This window comes from Lytechinus variegatus, chromosome 2 (assembly GCF_018143015.1).
Source record: "Lytechinus variegatus isolate NC3 chromosome 2, Lvar_3.0, whole genome shotgun sequence".
NCBI classification, from domain to species: Eukaryota; Metazoa; Echinodermata; class Echinoidea; order Temnopleuroida; family Toxopneustidae; genus Lytechinus; species Lytechinus variegatus.
Window position 1 is genome coordinate 60,335,177 of NC_054741.1, and position 20,802 is coordinate 60,355,978.

A 20,802-nucleotide genomic window follows, 5' to 3' on the forward strand; every position below is an offset into this window, starting at 1 on the left:
TCCCACATAAATTACCAGAAAGCTACAAATCCATTAGTAATGATCCATGGTACCAACTCTATTCTGTCTTATCCAAGGGACCTTGAAAGGAAGATACATGTAAGAAGCATGTGTGAAAGAATTGTAATATAAACCCCTTATTCCTTGATAATAAATTGAACTCTTTGTTGATACAGCCGAGGAGTCACCATACAGGATCCGACTAACGCATATCAACAGTCTTTCCATCACCACTGAATGGACGTCCCCAACTTCTGCGACCGATGTAGTCCTACAGTACAGGATCAGCGGCGGGACGTGGAACAATGGCTCTGTAGTAGCACGTTCAAGGGGGTTCTACATCCTGACAGGTCTGGATGATAATGAATCGTATGACCTGAGAGGACTCTTTGCAGAGGAGCAGTCCGTTGAGTTCAGTGATGTGATCAGTGCCATGACCTGTGAACAGGGCTTTGCTGGGGTAACCATGTGTGACACTGGTGAGAGTTTATGAATTTTAGATCAGCTAAGTTTAGGTGAATTGTGCATGTAGGCTGATAAGGTCACATCGGGTGATGCTTGAAGGAAGTTAAGGTGATTTTTCAAGCTTGAATTTTCATTTTTGTTTTGGGATATTATTGAAACTTCAGTATTGGTCATGTGCATGTGACCTATACATGTCTTTGGGGCTGTTGATTTCATTTTGAAGGGAAGTTTGAATTTCGTTTTCAAAAACTCGTAAGAATTTGATTTTTGAAGTCCTTGGTAAAATACCAGTTGGTTTATCAAGCATCAACGTTGAAGTAGAGATGTTTACTACACTGTATGTTCTCTTGAATTTAAAAATTCAAATAAGTATCGCTTAGTCGCTGGGTAGTCAGTAATCATACAGAAAGTCAGTATGCTTTAATGTGTACAAATTTATATGTATCTGGTATTGATTTTCATGGAATTTTGCACACTCGTGCATTCATTAGAAAAATTGGGGAATAAATATTTTGAAATTATCATAATGGTTTGAAATCTTGTTTTGATAACAGTTATATTGCTTAATGTGATTGCTCTAAGATTATTTGAAGTACTAGTAATACATTACATATGTTTCATCTATTTGGTATTAATAGAACGCTAAGAAATATTGCAAAGTGATCTGTGTACATTATACAACTGCAAAAAGAAATAATCTTCTTTATATGTATAACCAAAAGGTGAAATTACTTTGTGAAAGTGCTGGGGCTGCATGAAACCACAAGACGTTTTATCAACATTGTTCTTTTATCATACATATAATAGATAAATTACATAATACTGTATTTATTATTGGCAGTCATGTGTACATTTTAGGGTCGGTTGTTTTGTGTTTTCTTGTTTTTTGTTTGTTTGTTTTTTTTTTGGAGTGGAGGATTTTATTATATTTTAATTCATACAATATAAGATTATGAGTAGGATTTAGGTATTTATTGTAATGCTCATATTGGAATACACCCTTTCTTGCCCTTCATCTTTGAGGGAGAATGGAGTCAGGCCAGTCGTGTTTTCTTCCAACATTAAGTGAATATACAATGTGTTGTAAACACTATAGGGGGTTTATATCAATTTCTTAGTTGTATAGTTAGTGAACACTTTTATGTATTTATGTATTAATTATTTGGAATGACTTATTTTTTATATTTTTTCACCACACAGACTACTCGGAAGTTGGGGCATACGATGTGGTTTTGAATACAGCTACCAGTACCTCATTGACTATAACATGGGCTGTGAGTGTTTCGACAGAGTGGCATATGGTTCAGTACAGGTAAGTACAGATGCAGTGTGAAATGTGACGACCTCAGTTTCCAACACGTACATCCATATTACTTCAAAGAAAAAATGCATTTACATGTGCAATACCTACCGTTCAAAAATCCTTCATACTGTTAAAGAGAAATGCCAGTAGTTGCAGTAAACACTGATTTCATGAGAAAGTCTGTAAAACCAGGCTTAATTGTCAGTATATCATCGAGGATCTAGATCTGGTACAGTTACATAAACTGAACTTTGTGAAATCTTGAAATCTACGCTGAAAATGTTCACACCGACGATCACCAACACAGATGGGCACACGTGGGACAGTGTATTATTATTGCTGAAATAAAGACCCGACGGAAGTGACCGAATCCGCGCTTATTTTTCTTATTTCTCAGCAATTACACAATTTCGTCCAGATTCCCTTGGCACATATTTTTTATTTATACAAACAGACACTTGGGTGGTCATTATATTAGATTCTGTAAAAGGTCATTTTGAGATCGTTACCAATACTGGAATTTATCTTTAAAACAGACTCTCAACTTAAGATCAAAGATGGGCAGTACCTCAACTGGTCAAAATGCCAACATCACCATTTGAAGCAGTGGTGGATGCGGGGGGGGGGGGGCAAAGCTGGCCCATGCCCCACCTTTTTTTTTGCTTTTCCAATTTTCTGCGGACGATATGACGTTAAATTTTAGGTGATTTTTTTTTGGGGGGGGCTTTTCTCCCCCCCCCCTGGAAAAACGTAGATCTGCCCCTGATTTGAAGAATGATTAAATGCACCCACCCCCCCCCCCCGACACACACTTTAGACACCCATATTTAGTTGCCCATTCTTTTTTGTGGAGGTTGATTGATTTTACACTGTACCACATACATTTTAAACATTATTTTGAAGAGCATTCTTGAGAATATATAATTCTCAATATTGTTAATAATAGGTATTTCAACCTCAACATATCTCAAGTTTATGAATGTTGAAGATGAGGTCTGTTGATGTTAAGGTAAAAACATGTACCATTAAATTTAAATGTAACGTTTTATTTTTTCATCAAATTATAATTCTGTTATCTTCTTGTAAAAAATACATTTTGTTTCCATGTTTTGTGAAAATATGTATGGAGTATCGATGTAAAAATGTTTGAAAAATTGTTCTCACTTTAATTGAGGATAGCACTTTTATCTAAAGACAGGTTTTACATTGACAGTAGTCTGATATGAATAATTACATTTTTCTCTTTTTTTAAACTTAGAACAGGGCTGTCACTCATGTAAAAATAAGAGGAGTGGGTCAAATCAGTAATGTTGATTGAAAGCAAGAAACTTCAGACCCTAACTTTGTTTTCCATAATTCGTACAGAATTGATTCAAACTCTGTAACCCCCGAATGGTTCAACTCCACCGAGCTTAATGCCAGCACCACAAGCTTTACCATTGAGGACCTTGAACCCAGTGAAATCTACAGAATCCGGGTCTTGACCCGTAGGACATTGGTGGCTGGTCGAAGGAAGCGAGCTGACATTGCGGAGAATGTAGGCATCAGTGCTGAGGTTCTCTATGTTACCTGTCAGAACGGACTTCAAGGACTCAACTGTGAAGATCTAGGTGGGGTATTTTGTTATTATCTTCTAATCACCCTGCTTAAACTGGGCTTTTTTAGACCAAGTTTTTATTTATTTGTATTTTTTTTTCTTGGATTGTGACATTTATTAATGAATTATTTGTAATCATATGCTGAATAGGTAGCCATCGAAGAGTGTTCACATTTTGTATGTGTTGATGTAAGAAGTGTTCAGTGAATGTATACATGTATCTCCTTATTTCTGTCCTTTGTGATAGGGACACATTTTGCATGCTAGACAGATTGTATAATGAATAAACATATTGTTTTGTTTTTTGTATTCCCATTGCACATTTTTTTAACAAGAATTCAAGGGTGCATTTTATGTATTTATAGAGCTACATGTACATGATCACTGGGGGATCATAAATTTTCATCTTATGATTGAATTCAATGTCCATACTACCGTCGGGTAAGGGGAGTAAAAGAGACTGTAAAATGTTGATCTCGCCCTTTAATTTCTAGTTGATCCATCCACTGAACAGCCGACTGAACCTCCCACTTTGCCCCGGCGTACAACAGTCACACCATCAAGTGAGTATCATGATTATAAAGTGGCAAATAAGTAGCATAGTAAACAAATATATCAGGCTTTGAGAAAGTATAGTGGAATTATTTATCCATGGTTGCGGTCTGGCAATTACTATTTTATATAGCAGTTTTGCCAGTCCAACTGAGGATTAATAATTCCAACTGCTGTAAACGCTGTTATTTTTGCGGGATTAATTTTTCGCGCTTGGTGGCTTCAAAACATATTCACGGGTTTTTTAATTCGCGCTGCACACTCCATAGTCACAAAGTCACTTCCTTCTTGCCATCTTTGAATGGTTTTAATTAAAATTTTAGCAACGACATTGTATTTTCTGATCATAATTTTAGCTCTAGGGCGGCATAATTCAGCATTGTTTTGATCTAATCATGAGCTTTTGTGACATTTAGCACAACTTTTCTTTGCGGGGCGGACATCGGGAAAGGCAAAACGGAGGCGCTGCTGGCCTGGTACGGACGGCCCAGCACCGGGTAAGGATCGGGGGATTACGGCTATTCAAAGTGCATGGGATCAATCAACAAACACGGGCGATCGACCCAACGTCTTCTCAAAATCTAAACAGATCTAAACACTCACCAATCAAACAGCAAAAGCAATTTATATTTCATCCAAAATCATAATTTAAATACCGATCTGCGACTGTTAAAAAAATGATCGCATTGCTTTTTAGAAATTCTTGCGATGCACATGATATTGGAGCTCAAGCTTGCTTGCGTAAATGCCGCCCTCTTTAGATCAAATTATGCAATCTCTTTGCCATAACGATACACGCAATTGAACCGCGTTTCAAAACTTGCATTAAAATAGATGCTCATAAATTCGCGCTCGCTGATCTTGCGCGAAATGCGCGAAAATTTCCACACCGCGAATATTTCCACTTTTACAGTATGCTTTCGAATGAAACGCCTGATGTATTTGTTTTATATCCTAATCTATGCGCTAAGCTTGCAAAGTCTGGTAACTTGCGTCAAATTACCTACATGTACTTTTCTCCGAGCCATCTGTGGAACGCAGGTTAGCGCCTGCGTCGACGCATCGCCGGACTTGCCCAGGAGAGAGAGAGCTGACCGGTGCGCCCGAGAGTTAAGCTAAATATCAATTTTTTGGAAATAATGACATCAGAGTATAGCGAAAAAATATATTGAGGTCAAGCAACATCATAGTCGAAATATATTCGGTCACATGATGCTATTTGAACCAATCACTATACAGGATTCAATCTATGTAAGATATAACAACAAATGTTCAATGCCTCAGGGTATGATTAGAAATGGAATAAGTTATGGGATGCTCATTATCAAAATTGATATTAAAAAATTGTTCATCAAGCAAGCAGCCATGCATTTTATTGCATTCATTTAAATAATTGATGTAGATATCAACAAGGTCTTTCTGGCTTGATATTTCAAAAGCTTCTAGTGTGGGTGGGGTTTTTTTTCTCCCTTTATGATAATGTTCTTGCTCTGTCAGAATATGTTATAAATGCCCTTGATTGGACCTCCATGGCAGGAAGCTATACATCAGGGGAGCGTTTCATCAACATTTTTGTCTGACAAGTGGTCAGATCTGACATCTTTCCTTGATTTTGATTGGCTAAGAGGCAGTGTTACTATGGTAACTGTCGGATAAAACAGGACTTGTCGGATAAAACGTCCGACAAGTCCTTTCATGAAACGCTCCCCCGGACCCCGTCTTACAAAGAGTTGCAATTGACAATCACATCTATGGATGGCCAGCAATGTCAACATCTAAAATGCAAATTTGTTCAAAATATTTTCTAGGTATCATATATATTCATACATTCATCATTCTTTTGAAGATTCATTGTGGTTCTCTTTCATTCACTAAGGAGATTATGTCAATTTCCTGTAGAAAAAAATTATGGTGTGGATGGATTTCCTAAAGTCAAGATTGATTGGATCAATCATAACTCTTTGTAAGATGTGGCCCTGATCGACTAGACAATACATGTCACTTTCAAAAGGAAATGGTTTTGTAAAGGGAATGAGCTTTACCTTCCTTTTTTTTACAAAAGGAGTTTGTAGTGCTTTTATTCATTTAAAGCAAACAGAATGAAGAAGAAATAAATAAATGCAAGTGACAGGAGTTGTCTGGATGTCCTCACAATAAAATTAACGTACAGCATCATAGACACGTGACATTGTAATTACCATTGTAATTTCATGTGTTGAAAATGATTTATAATAGTTAAATATTTTTTTCAATATTTATGATAAAATATGTTAATTTTATTAAATAGTTGAAACGAAATGCGCGAAAATTTCCACACCGCGAATATTTCCACTTTTACAGTATGCTTTCGAATGAAACGCCTGATGTATTTGTTTTATATCCTAATCTATGCGCTAAGCTTGCAAAGTCTGGTAACTTGCGTCAAATTACCTACATGTACTTTTCTCCGAGCCATCTGTGGAACGCAGGTTAGCGCCTGCGTCGACGCATCGCCGGACTTGCCCAGGGGAGAGGGAGCTAACCGGTGCGCCCGAGAGTTTAGCTAAATATCAATTTTTCGGAAATAATGACATCAGAATATTGGTATAGCGAAAAAATATATTGAGGTCAAGCAACATCATAGTCGAAATATATTCGGTCACATGATGCTATTTGAACCAATCACTATACAGGATTCAATCTATGTAAGATATAACAACAAATGTTCAATGCCTCAGGGTATGATTAGAAATGGAATAGGTTATGGGATGCTCATTATCAAAATTGATATTAAAAAATTGTTCATTAAGCAAGCAGCCATGCATTTATTGCACTCACATAAATAATTGATATAGATATCAACAAGGTCTTTCTGGCTTGATATTTCAAAAGCTTCTAGTGTGGGTGGGTTTTTTTTCTCCCTTTATGATAATGTTCTTGCTCTGTCAGAATATGTTATAAATGCCCTTGATTGGACCTCCATGGCAGGAAGCTATACATCAGGGGAGCGTTTCATCAACATTTTTGTCTGACAAGTTGTCGGATCTGACATCTTTCCTTGCTTTTGATTGGCTAAGAGGCAGTGTCACTATGGTAACTGTCGGATAAAACAGGACTTGTCGGATAAAACGTCCGACAAGTCCTTTCATGAAACGCTCCCCCGGACCCCGTCTTACAAAGAGTTGCAATTGACAATCACATCTATGGATGGCCAGCAATGTCAACATCTAAAATGCAAATTTGTTCAAAATATTTTCTAGGTATCATATATATTCATAAATTCATCATTCTTTTGAAGATTCATTGTGGTTCTCTTTCATTCACTAAGGAGATTATGTAAATTTCCTGTAGAGAAAAATTAGGGTGTGGATGGATTTCTATAAAGTTAAGATTGATTGGATCAATCATAACTCTTTGTAAGATGTGGCCCTGACTAGACGATACATGTCACTTTCAAAAGGAAATGGTTTTGTAAAGGGAATGAGCTTTAACCTTCCTTTTCTTTTACAAAAGGAGTTTATAGTGCTTTCATTCATTTAAAGCAAACAGAATGAAGAAGAAATAAATAAATGCAAGTGACAGGAGTTGTCTGGATGTGTGGATGTCTTGACAATAAAACGTACAGCATCATAGACACTTTACATTGTAATTACCATTGTATTTTCATGTGTTGAACATGATTTATAAGAGTTAAATATTTTTTCAATGTTTATGATTAAATATGTTGATTTTATTAAATAGTTGAAACGATATCTTGCAGATAACCCGCATGCCATGGCACTCGAATTTGAATGCATACTTTTAATATCATGTGCTGAATACCATTTTGTTCAATTAAAAAAAGAAATCTTTGTCATATTGGTTTTGTAGCATCGTATGGTGTGATTGTATTAAAGTTGGACTCTTATGTTCTTTCTAAAATCCTAAAATTGTGGTTTGTTGGAAAACTATTTACATTTCTGTATTTATTTACCATTTTAGGTATTCCTTGGAGGGATATTCTGATTGGTCTTTTAGTGGTCTTCGGAATTCTCGTTATCATCGTAATCTTCATTATCATCCTTATTTATGGCAAGGTCAAAAGGTCCGTGATGCTTTCATTTATCAGTACATAAATTCTTGTTAATTATTGTCATATAGAGGAATTCTGTTTTGAATAATGATTGTAATTATAGTGGTGTGATAATACACTGTAACATTGCAATGTTTCAATGGCATTGGTAATTGATGAAAGACACTTTCTACTGAATTTCTGTAATTTTCATAGGGTTTGTACAGGGACTGAAAAGTATATGTAGGCAGCAATTTACAGAGCACAATTTATTATCATATATATATAAACCCATCATTTAAAACAGAAAATCTGAGCAAATTAAAAATGAGAATCCTAGGATCAAAACTAAGCATTTAAAAAAATAATTACAAGTGATCATAGGTAAATGCAAGTATTCACTAACACAAAAGCATGTGAAAGAATAAGTTGAAAACCACAGTTTTCTAGAATGTATCTAGAATGCATTCAATACAAGTTCGAAATAAGAGAAGTGAAGATCAGTGATAAAAACAGGCACAAAGGTGGGAGCTAAATATAGGTTCAGTGTAAGTATACGGTAGGTTCAGTGTAAATATAGGTTCAGTGTAAGTATAGGTTCAGTGTAAATATAGGTTCAGTGTAAATATAGGTTCAGTGTAAGTATAGGTTCAGTGTAAATATAGGTTCAGTGTAAATATAGGTTCAGTATAAGTATAGGTTCAGTGTAAATATAGGTTCAGTATAAGTATAGGTTCAGTGTAAATATAGGTTCAGTGTAAGTATAGGTTCAGTGTAAATATAGGTTCAGTGTAAATATAGGTTCAGTATAAGTATAGGTTCAGTGTAAGTATAGGTTCAGTGTAAATATAGGTTCAGTGTAAATATAGGTTCAGTGTAAGTATAGGTTCAGTGTAAATATAGGTTCAGTGTAAATATAGGTTCATTGTAAATATAGGTTCAGTGTAAGTATAGGTTCAGTGTAAATATAGGTTCAGTGTAAATATAGGTTCAGTGTAAATATAGGTTCAGTGTAAGTATAGGTTCAGTGTAAATATAGGTTCAGTGTAAATATAGGTTCATTGTAAATATAGGTTCAGTGTAAGTATAGGTTCAGTGTAAATATACGTTCAGTGTAAATATAGGTTCAGTGTAAGTATAGGTTCAGTGTAAATATAGGTTCAGTGTAAATATAGGTTCAGTATAAGTATAGGTTCAGTGTAAATATAGGTTCAGTATAAGTATAGGTTCAGTGTAAATATAGGTTCAGTGTAAGTATAGGTTCAGTGTAAATATAGGTTCATTATAAGTATAGGTTCAGTGTAAATATAGGTTCAGTATAAGTATAGGTTCAGTGTAAATATAGGTTCAGTGTAAGTATAGGTTCAGTGTAAATATAGGTTCAGTGTAAATATAGGTTCAGTGTAAATATAGGTTCAGGGTACGTATAGGTTCAGAGTAAATATAGGTTCAGTGTAAGTATAGGTTCAGTGTAAATATAGGTTCAGTGTAAATATAGGTTCAGTATAAGTATAGGTTCAGTGTAAATATAGGTTCAGTATAAGTATAGGTTCAGTGTAAATATAAGTTCAGTGTAAGTATAGGTTCAGTGTAAATATAGGTTCAGTGTAAATATAGGTTCAGTGTAAATATAGGTTCAGTATAAGTATAGGTTCAGTGTAAATATAGGTTCAGTATAAGTATAGGTTCAGTGTAAATATAGGTTCAGTGTAAATATAGGTTCAGTATAAGTATAGGTTCAGTGTAAATATAGGTTCAGTATAAGTATAGGTTCAGTGTAAATATAAGTTCAGTGTAAGTATAGGTTCAGTGTAAATATAGGTTCAGTGTAAGTATAGGTTCAGTGTAAATATAGGTTCAGTATAAGTATAGGTTCAGTGTAAATATAGGTTCAGTATAAGTACAGGTTCAGTATAAGTATAGGTTCAGTGTAAATATAAGTTCAGTGTAAGTATAGGTTCAGTGTAAATATAGGTTCAGTGTAAGTATAGGTTCAGTGTAAATATAGGTTCAGTGTAAATATAGGTTCAGAGTAAATATAGGTTCAGTGTAAGTATAGGTTCAGTGTAAATATAGGTTCAGTATAAGTATAGGTTCAGTGTAAATATAGGTTCAGTGTAAATATAGGTTCAGTGTAAATATAGGTTCAGTGTAAATATAGGTTCAGTGTAAGTATAGGTTCAGTGTAAATATAGTTTCAGTATAAGTATAGGTTCAGTGTAAATATAGGTTCAGTGTAAGTATAGGTTCAGTGTAAATATAGGTTCAGTGTAAATATAGGTTCAGAGTAAATATAGGTTCAGTGTAAGTATAGGTTCAGAGTAAATATAGGTTCAGGGTAAGTATAGGTTCAGTGTAAATATAGGTTCAGTGTAAATATAGGTTCAGTGTAAGTATAGGTTCAGTGTAAATATAGGTTCAGTGTAAGTATAGGTTCAGTGTAAATATAGGTTCAGTGTAAGTATAGGTTCAGTGTAAATAAAGGTTCAGTGTAAAGATAGGTTCAGTATAAGTATAGGTTCAGTGTAAATATAGGTTCAGTGTAAGTATAGGTTCAGTGTAAATATAGGTTCAGTGTAAGTATAGGTTCAGTGTAAGTATAGGTTCAGTGTAAGTATAGGTTCAGAGTAAATATAGGTTCAGTGTAAGTATAGGTTCAGTGTAAATATAGGTTCAGTGTAAGTATAGGTTCAGTGTAAATATAGGTTCAGTGTAAATATAGGTTCAGTGTAAGTATAGGTTCAGTGTAAATATAGGTTCAGTGTAAATATAGGTTCAGTATAAGTATAGGTTCAGTGTAAATATAGGTTCAGTATAAGTATAGGTTCAGTGTAAATATAGGTTCAGTGTAAGTATAGGTTCAGTGTAAATATAGGTTCAGTGTAAATATAGGTTCAGTATAAGTATAGGTTCAGTGTAAGTATAGGTTCAGTGTAAATATAGGTTCAGTGTAAATATAGGTTCAGTGTAAGTATAGGTTCAGTGTAAATATAGGTTCAGTGTAAATATAGGTTCATTGTAAATATAGGTTCAGTGTAAGTATAGGTTCAGTGTAAATATAGGTTCAGTGTAAATATAGGTTCAGTGTAAGTATAGGTTCAGTGTAAATATAGGTTCAGTGTAAATATAGGTTCAGTATAAGTATAGGTTCAGTGTAAATATAGGTTCAGTATAAGTATAGGTTCAGTGTAAATATAGGTTCAGTGTAAGTATAGGTTCAGTGTAAATATAGGTTCAGTATAAGTATAGGTTCAGTGTAAATATAGGTTCAGTGTAAATATAGGTTCAGTATAAGTATAGGTTCAGTGTAAATATAGGTTCAGTATAAGTATAGGTTCAGTGTAAATATAAGTTCAGTGTAAGTATAGGTTCAGTGTAAATATAGGTTCAGTGTAAATATAGGTTCAGTGTAAATATAGGTTCAGTATAAGTATAGGTTCAGTGTAAATATAGGTTCAGTATAAGTATAGGTTCAGTGTAAATATAGGTTCAGTGTAAATATAGGTTCAGGGTAAGTATAGGTTCAGTGTAAATATAGTTTCAGTATAAGTATAGGTTCAGTGTAAATATAGGTTCAGTGTAAGTATAGGTTCAGTGTAAATATAGGTTCAGTGTAAATATAGGTTCAGTGTAAATATAGGTTCAGTATAAGTATAGGTTCAGTGTAAATATAGGTTCAGTATAAGTATAGGTTCAGTGTAAATATAGGTTCAGTGTAAGTATAGGTTCAGTGTAAATATAGGTTCAGTGTAAATATAGGTTCAGTGTAAGTATAGGTTCAGTGTAAATATAGGTTCAGTGTAAGTATAGGTTCAGTGTAAATATAGGTTCAGTGTAAGTATAGGTTCAGTGTAAATATAGGTTCAGTGTAAGTATAGGTTCAGAGTAAATATAGGTTCAGTGTAAGTATAGGTTCAGTGTAAATATAGGTTCAGTGTAAGTATAGGTTCAGTGTAAATATAGGTTCAGTATAAGTGTAGGTTCAGTGTAAATATAGGTTCAGTGTAAATATAGGTTCAGTGTACAGTGTGTATGTTTTGGTAAGGCATATAATTTGCTATGAGATGCCATATATTTCCATAGAGTTTGAAATACATGTAAGTGTGGCTTGATTTCCCATATCCCTAATTGAATATTAACAATTAATAAAATTGTTAAATAGAATGCGTGTTTATCAAAGATTCTAAATACAAAGATCATGTTTTATTTTTAGTTAATGGCAATATGGCACACAAATTAAATTAGTCATTCCTTAAGTGGTGTGACTATGAATTGCTTCATAAAAGATCCCACATGCAATCATGCAAATTATGAATCCTCTGTTCAAGCAGATCATAATATATCATTATATCCCTCTTTGCTTTTTATTTTTTCCAATTTTCTAGGAGACGGACCCAGATGGCTAAAATTCAAGAGGTCAACAATGGCACCCAACGGGGCTACAGACAGTCGGATGTCCTCTATGTGACGGACAGTAACTCATACACATCATCGGAGGTCGACGATCACCACAATGGTGTCGACTACGGTCAAGATGTGGTTGCCGACCCAGGTCATGTCCGCATTAGCATGGTTGGTGACCGTGACAACATGCGTGATGCGGGAACCAGTACAAGATGGACGAATAGTCCGGAATATAACAATGGGATGTATAGATATAACGCAGCTTATGACCCCTCGGAGGCTGAGAATATGTAATGTCTAATGAAAATATTACAAATACCCCCCCCCCCCCCCGCTTTAGAATAGCTTGCAATATTCGAAGCACTAGTATTTGAAACAACTGATCCATTTATGTAGTATGTCATTCTTAGGATGTGATAACTAAAATTTCAAAAGACGCAATGACATGAATTATCTCACACATGAGGCTGCTATATCAATGCAATTTAATGAATTTAATTTAATGAATTTACAGAGGCTGAAAAGGTATATAATGTGCAAGTTTAAGTTTGATTATTTTCACTCATAGGTCAAGTAAATAAATGAATCAGATAAGAAGCATTAATTGATTTTGTACTAAGTGATTGATTGTAATGTTTTTTTACTTATTTTATGTATGAATTTAATTATAAACATATTAAATGAACAAATAGCATTGGACTATGTGCACCTAGAATTAGGGAACAATCTTCCTTTACAGCTGCATGTATTTGAAAGAAAAAGTATATAATACAAGACATAGGTATCCAAATTTATAATTTTTATATCTTCCTAATATTTATATTGATGATGTTGCATTCTTCTGTATTAAATCTGTGTTGATTTAAGAGCTGATAAACCCAAAGTGTTTTATCCATATGTTTTATATACACGTATAATTATATAATGGAATGACGTATAATTTCATTCGAGTTATATTTTTTTCATTGGTTCTCAACTTTGATAGAATACTGTACCGACTAATTGTATTCAGTTCATCTATCAACTATATGTCACCCAAAATCTAAAATATATCCTAGGACTACATAAACTTTGAATTTTGGAGACATTGATTACTTGGTAAGCATAAGTGATTGTGACTCCTGTTTTCATTAAAATGTCTAATTTTGCAAAGTTTGATTGTAAACCAGGGGCCGCGGAACGGTTTTCAAAGTGGGGGGCTGACCATGATAAAAATCACAATCATATGGCCATTTTTACGTTTTTGTACATGGTTTTGGAAAAAAGTGGGGGCTGAAGCACCCCCCCCCCCCCCCCCCCCCCGGTTCCGCGGCCCCTGTAAGCGATTGCATAGACGATATGACCTCCAATGACTGCCAATAAGAGTTGTAGCTTACGGTCTACTTATAAAGGTAAAATGCTTAGATGTGACTGGAATTTGACTTAAGAATGTTATTTATCCAAGTGAAATACACAGTACTGATATCAATTAGTTATTCCCAAGTATTCAATTGTCATGTTTGTCTTTCTATTTATGCGCACAATGAAGAGAGTTGATTATTATAACGAACTGGTTAAGGAAGAGCAGTGGAAAATAACAGTCTTGGTATTTCAATCTTATTATTGTGATGCATCTATTGCCTTGTCTGTTCTGTCGGAGAAAGAGGTAATGTCATTGAATCTAGTGCTTAAGAATGTAAACTTATTAGAACATGAATGTTTGATGAATAGATATATATAAAGTCTTTCAGACAGGAACATCACATATATTTCGTAAATGATAGCTCCTTTCACAAAGCAAATTTTCTTCCTCATAATTATGATCAATAGGTACAATAATTATTACTGCATTCCTTTTGATATATGAATATAGATGCTGTCATTTGAATATAAATAGTTTACATGTTCATACTGAAAACAAAAGTTTTATATGAAATAGTGCCTTATTTATGTAACATTGAATTGAAATTATGACTTCTCAGCATTTTTTATTCATTTTTAGTTCCATGTTTTTTTCGCCAAATATTCACCTCATATAAGTAAACTACTGCAAATTATAATTGAAATATGTCATTTCCTCTTTTTTCTCTTTAATTCGGTAAGATCCAATTGTTTTTTATGCTGATGAAAATCTACTTTGAATACACAGTATATTGGTGGTGTTTACCCCATGTATCATGTTAAATGTCTGACAAAATTTTGTCATTTTTAAAATTGTTTAAATTAAAAGCTTACAAATATAAAAATTATCCTGCTTCATTCCTATTTATTTGGTTTGATAACAAAAGCAAATTGTTATAGAGATGCTGAATTTGTAAATTTTTGTCTCGCCCACTGGAGGTGAAAGCGAGCGACTAAGGGATCTAATTGTTGTCCGTCCATCATCCATCCGTCACAAATTTGATGACATAACTTTGTAACCGTAAGTCACTTTTAAAGGAAACTTGGCTTTTAGATGAACTTATAGGACCTGAATGTTATAGTGCAGTCGGCAGTCACTTGGTGAGGTCGAAGCTCATGTCAGATCAGAAGTTAAAGTTTACATGCAAGACTCTCTAATGACGCATAACCCTGCACCATTGTCAAACCGTTTAACCAAACATAGGTTGTAAATGCACTTAGGGGACCTTAATAATTATGCTGCAGTCGGAGATCACAAGGTAAGGTCAAAGGTCATTTCAGGTCCAACATTAAAGTTTGCTCCAAGACTTTGTTACGACACATAGCTCTGTACATGTTGCAATGGCAACCAAGCTTGGGTGATACATGCGCTTGGGATACATTCATGTTATGATGTATTCGTGGGTCACGTGGTTAGGTCAACTCAATAGGTCAACTAAGGTCAAACGTTAAAGTCTACCTGCAAGTTTTTATTACAACCGTCACTCACTTTCCAACTACGCTTCGTTTGTATGCACTAACCTGGGACCTGCATGTTATGCTGTTGGAGTTCATGTTAAGGTCAAGGGTCGTTTGAGTTCATATGTTGAAATTTTGAATTATCCTTTTTCTCTAAATTTTACTTGACCACTAACACTTCTTAAGAAATATGGGTTTTTTTTGTTTCTCTCTCTCTCTAAATAATAAATTCATTATGACCCTATACAGAATGGCATTCATACCAGAGGGGTGGACTTGGTGAAGGGGAAAGCGAAAGGGGGGAAGCATTTCATGAACCAGTCCTCAACTTTTCATTGGTATACCAGATATTTCTCGACGAGATATGGATACAATTATGTTAATTGGCAAAGGAGATCGCGATATTTCTAGCTACACCCCTCAAAAAAAGTTTGGAAATCTGATTTTTGGCCATTAATTTCTCCCAACTCTCAATTTTACACAATGCATATTTGACATTATTGAAAAGATCATTTAATTTTCTTTAAAATGATACCATGCTTGTTGTGATCATGTCATCACAAAAAGAATAGGATTCAAAAGTGTTGGATGAGGTCTGAATTGAAAAGCTGTAAAACGAGCAGAAATTGTCATGAACGGTCAAGACAGAACATGATTCTTTTGTCTGTGTCAATACAGATGAAAATCCATTCAAATGAAGCCCCTGCTTCTGTTGTGATGGTACTGTGAGATAACATGGTTTGAGTCGTGGTTTGAAACACCCATGTCCATGTTTGTTTGTTCTGCGTTTGCTTGTGCAGAGGTGTGTTTGATTCCATGTTTAAAATGTAAAGAAACCGCCGAGAAACTCACCCATTACCACTGAAAAAGAACAGTGACATTCAATATTGTGTAATTTGCAACTTTTGAATTTTGACCTTGTCCCGCATTTCAAGGCACTGCACTTCCATTTGAACCATAATCACATCATGTAGGGTATCATTTTAAAGAAAATTAAATGATCTTTTCATTGATATTAATCACACATTGATATTTACTAAAACTGAGGTGAAATCGTCGATCAAAGTCAAAAGAAACCGCTGAGAAATTCACTCATCACCACGGGAAAAAAGAACAGTGATATCCAATATTGTGTCATTTTGCAGCTTTTGAATTTAGACCTTGCCCCACATTTCAAGGCATTGCGCCTACCTGTGAACGATAATCACATCATATAGGGTATCATTTTAAAGAAAATTAAATGTTCTATTCATTAATATTAATTGCACATTCACATTTACTAAAATCGCGGAGGGATTATCGATCAAATTCAGATTTCCAAACTTTTTTTAGTTTTTTATTTTCATGAAAGCGGGAGAGATACAATGAAAATAGAAAATTAAGAAAGACGGAAGATATTGGAACATAAATATGGAATTTATTTTGTCCTGTGTCGCGGTACTATCCCTGATTTACCTAGTAGACCGGCCAAAACGATTTTTTATACTTTGGACGGCAAAATTTGTTAATGCTTGGCATCCCAGCTAAAAGTTTTGCAAAAATTCCCAGGAATAGGTACGGGCGGATGCCAAGCGCAATTTTGCGTAAAAGTTTCATTTTTAGCGTAAAATCTGAAAGACTGTCGAAAATCACGCATTTTGATATTTTGACGGATTATCATCATATTTTTGATTATCTTTGATATGAAATAATGTTTATTCAGAATTTCAAATTATATGTCTACTAAATATGCATTTCAAATTTGAATATTACACACACACACATATGGCACAGGGAAACGTAAAACCGCGATTTCCTCGAAATAAAAGTTTGTGAAAACTCAATAGTTTGAAGTTTTTTTACGCAACATAAATTCTTTGATTTAAATGCATTTATCCATCGAATATAGTAAATGTCCTAGTGCCACAAATATTAAAAGAATTTTCAAGTAATATGGTAGATATCTCATTTTATGTTATCCGAAAGGAGACAATGTGCATTTTACCAGGTGCGCATTTTGAAAGAAAAATTGAAAATACCGTACATTATGTACATAATTCCATGTGTAAGTACATACTTAAGCGAGTTTTTATTTACATGTATAAGTCCATAATAAAGCGAGTTTTTAATTCGATAGCACAATTTGTCAATTCCTTGCATCCCAGCTAAAAGTCTTGCGGAAATACTGAGTAATTGCGTACGGGCGGATGCCAAGTGCACTTTTGCGTGAAAGTATCATTTTTAGCGTAAAATCTGAAAGACTGTCGAAAATCACGCTTGTCGATATTTTGACGGATTATCATCATATTTTTGATAATCTTTGATATGGAATTGTTTTTATTCAGAGTTTCAAATTATAAGTCTACTAAATATGCATTTCAAATTTGAATATTACACACACACATATGGAAATATGAAATCGTGATTTACTCAAAATAAAGGTTTGTAAAAATTATTAATGGTATAATGTTTGTGTTCCGCATCTCAATTTCGTCAAGAATTAGTGCTAACCGAATAAATATTTAATAATTGTTGTCATGTCACATATAGTGAAAACAAATACTGAAATAAGATGCAAGATATATATCATTTTATGTTATATATGCGAAATATAACAATGCACATTATGTTATCAGATGCGCATTTCTGATAAAAAAATAAACAGCGCACAATATTACATCGATATTGCACATATCTTAATATCAGTGCGATACTCGTCATGATATTATATAGGATTATGATTGCTTTTGTAGAGTTCGATCTTCTTGCTATTTCCACGAATGAATTGGGTGCTGAACTTAAATCTACCTGTGGTGATATTCAGAAATAGGTCTGATATTCAATTTGCCGTTACCATGGTAGCATTAATTTTACAGGAATATCTAAATCATAGAAAACATACATGTATGAATGAAGCGATTGAATTAGCATTTTTAAACCACTCTGTCAATTTTCAGTGTAATGCTTATTGGATTTTTTTCTCTTTTCAATCAAATCAATTTTATGTTTGGGTGGACTTGTCCTTTAAAGTTCACATTTCAAATCTTAAAGCTCATTTCATCACAGTGTATTGCCATTTTGGGCAATGCCGTCGCACGACCATTATTACAAACAAATCTAAAGGCTAATGACCAGCGTCCAGCGCATATATTGTAATATATAGATGGTCGTACAACTGCATTTCCCAAAAGGGCATTGGTATGTCCAGGGCTGCCCAGGGTCGGGCTGTCCGGCCCCCGTCTTAGACCAGGATATATAACAGCAGGCGCGGATCCATGGGGGAGCCGAGGGGGCCTTGCCCCCCCCCCCCTTCGCCTAAAAAAGAGAGAGAGAGGGAAAGAAAGAGGGAAAAGGGGAAGAGGGGAAAGAAAAGAAGAAAAAGAAGAAAGGAAGAAGGGAAGAAAGAAAGAGAGGAAAAAGGGGGAAAGAAAAAAGGAAAAGACAGAGAGGAGAGGGGGAAAAGAAGAAGGGAAAAGAGAGAGGAAGAAGGGGAAGGAAGAAGAGGGAAAAAAGAGAGAGGAAAGGGGGAAAAGAAAAGAAGAAGGGAAGAGGGGGAGGAATAGAAGGAAAAGAGAGAGGAAAAGGGGAAAGAAAGAGAAGGAAAAAAAGAGGGAAAGGAAAAGGAAAAAAGAGAGAGAGGGGGGAAGAGGGGAAAGGAAGAGAAGAAAAGGGAGGGGAGAAAAAAAGAGAAAGAGGAAGAGGGAAGAAAGAAGAGAAGAAGAAAGGAAAGGAAGAAAAAAAAGGGAAACTAAGACAAGAAAAGGGAGGGGAGAGGGGGAAAAAAGAGAAAGAGGGGAAAGAAAAGGAGAGAGAGGAAGAGAGAGGAGAGAAAAAAAGAGAGGGGAAAGAAAAGAAGAAAAAGAAGAGGGGAAAGAAAAGAAGAAAAAAGAGGAAGAGGGGAAGGAAGAGAAGAAAAGGGAGGGGAGAAAAAAAGAGGGAGAGGGAAGAGGGAAGAAAGAAGAGAAGAAGAAAAAAGAAAGAAAGGGGAAAGAAGAGAAGAAAAGGGGAGAGGAAGAGGGGAAGGATGAGAAGAAAAAAAAGAAGAGGAGGAAAGAAAATTATGTTCGAACCAAAAGGGCGCTGAATTGATTTTCGAAGGAATGTAAAAATGCTGTTCGAACTGGGGGCAGAATTGATGTTTGAACGGGGGGGGGGGGGCGAATTGATGTTCGACGTAGGGGCGCCAAATTGATGTTGGAACTAGGGGGCGCCAAATTGATACTCGAGCTAGGGGGGGGGCGAAATGGTATTCGAACTAGGGGCGCCAAATTGATGTTAGACCTACATGTATGGGCGCCGAATCGATATTCGAACTAGGAGGGTGCCGAAATTATGTTCGAAGGGATGCCAAAATGATGTTCGAACTGGGTGCCGAATTGAAGTTCGAACGGGGGGGGGGGGCGAAGTGATGATCGACCTACATGTAGGGGCGCCGAATTGATATTCGAACTAGGGGCGCCAAATTGATGTTGGACCTTATTTCATATCAAAGATAATCAAAAATATGATGATAATCCGTCAAAATATCAAAATGCGTGATTTTCGACAGTCTTTCAGATTTTACGCTAAAAATGACACTTTCACGCAAAATTGCGCTTGGCATCCGCCCGTACGCTATTCCTGGGTAATTTTGCAAACTATTAGCTGGGATGCCAAGCATTAACAAATTTTGCCGTCGAATCCTTATCTAGAGCACTTTTTGAGGTTTGGCCGGTCTACTAACCCCTGTAATTCAGTTTAGAAAAGGATAGATCGTCTTGCCCCCCCCCCCCCCGACCCTCAAAATAATCTCGTTCCGCTATTACTAGTGCCGTCTATGTAGGCAAGCATGTGTTCCAATCATTTCGTTTGATTGAATGATCTGTTTGTATCGAAATATCTCTCACCATCTTATGATAACTTTTCTTTGGGTTCAATGTCTCATTTTTATGTCCTGTACTCGAACTAGGCGGGGCCCGGGGAGGCACGAAAAGGGCATGTAAGAGGAGGAAGAGATTGAATGAAATAAGGGGAAGGGAATGACTTAAGATTTAAAAAAAAAATCGAGTCACTGTCTAATATCAAAAATTTTGCTCGCGCTTCGTGACCGCATTGTCTGTTAAGTATTAAAAGATAGTGACATTATCAACGTGTTAATATGGGATTTAAAATATTCCGTTTTCAAGTTAATATATCACTCTCTCTCAAAAATTATATCTATCTAAAATCACCTTAATAGGCCTTCGAAAAAGACAATTATAACATTTTCCACTCGCAACGTACGAGGAGTCAGCATTTATAGGCTACGTACGTCCCCTCAAATCATTTTTAGGCCTTCACTGTCCCATTTTTTTCAACAGATTTGATAAAAATGGTGTCGAATTAATCAGGACAACAATCTACTTCAAGTGAAATATGTAAAACCTGTTTTTGCTACATCACCAATAATAGCCCACCTATAACAATGTCAAGTTCTCTTGTCGGAATGTAACAAATTTTCAGCTAGCGCTTCGCGCTCGTATTAATTGTTTCTTGATTTGTATGGTATTGTCTCCACTTTAGAATGTGCTTAGAATGTGAAGTTTTCTTGTCGGAATACCCAAAACTTTAGCTCACTCTTCGCGCTTAAATTATTGTTAATATTTTTTTTTTTAG

The 20,802-nt window shown here is 35.2% G+C and overlaps 1 protein-coding gene across 1 annotated transcript in view; it reads left to right on the forward strand.

Annotated features, from left to right (window-relative positions):
* The window catches only part of LOC121406899, a 165,992-nt gene extending 152,440 nt beyond the window's left edge, over positions 1-13,552 (forward strand). Inside the window, 6 exon segments of the mRNA XM_041597771.1 lie at positions 177-479; positions 1,666-1,777; positions 3,134-3,378; positions 3,860-3,928; positions 7,878-7,980; positions 12,333-13,552. Of these exon segments, the coding sequence (XP_041453705.1) occupies positions 177-479; positions 1,666-1,777; positions 3,134-3,378; positions 3,860-3,928; positions 7,878-7,980; positions 12,333-12,645 (1,145 nt within the window). The 3' untranslated portion in view covers positions 12,646-13,552.
* Positions 13,553-20,802: the final 7,250 nt, after the last annotated feature.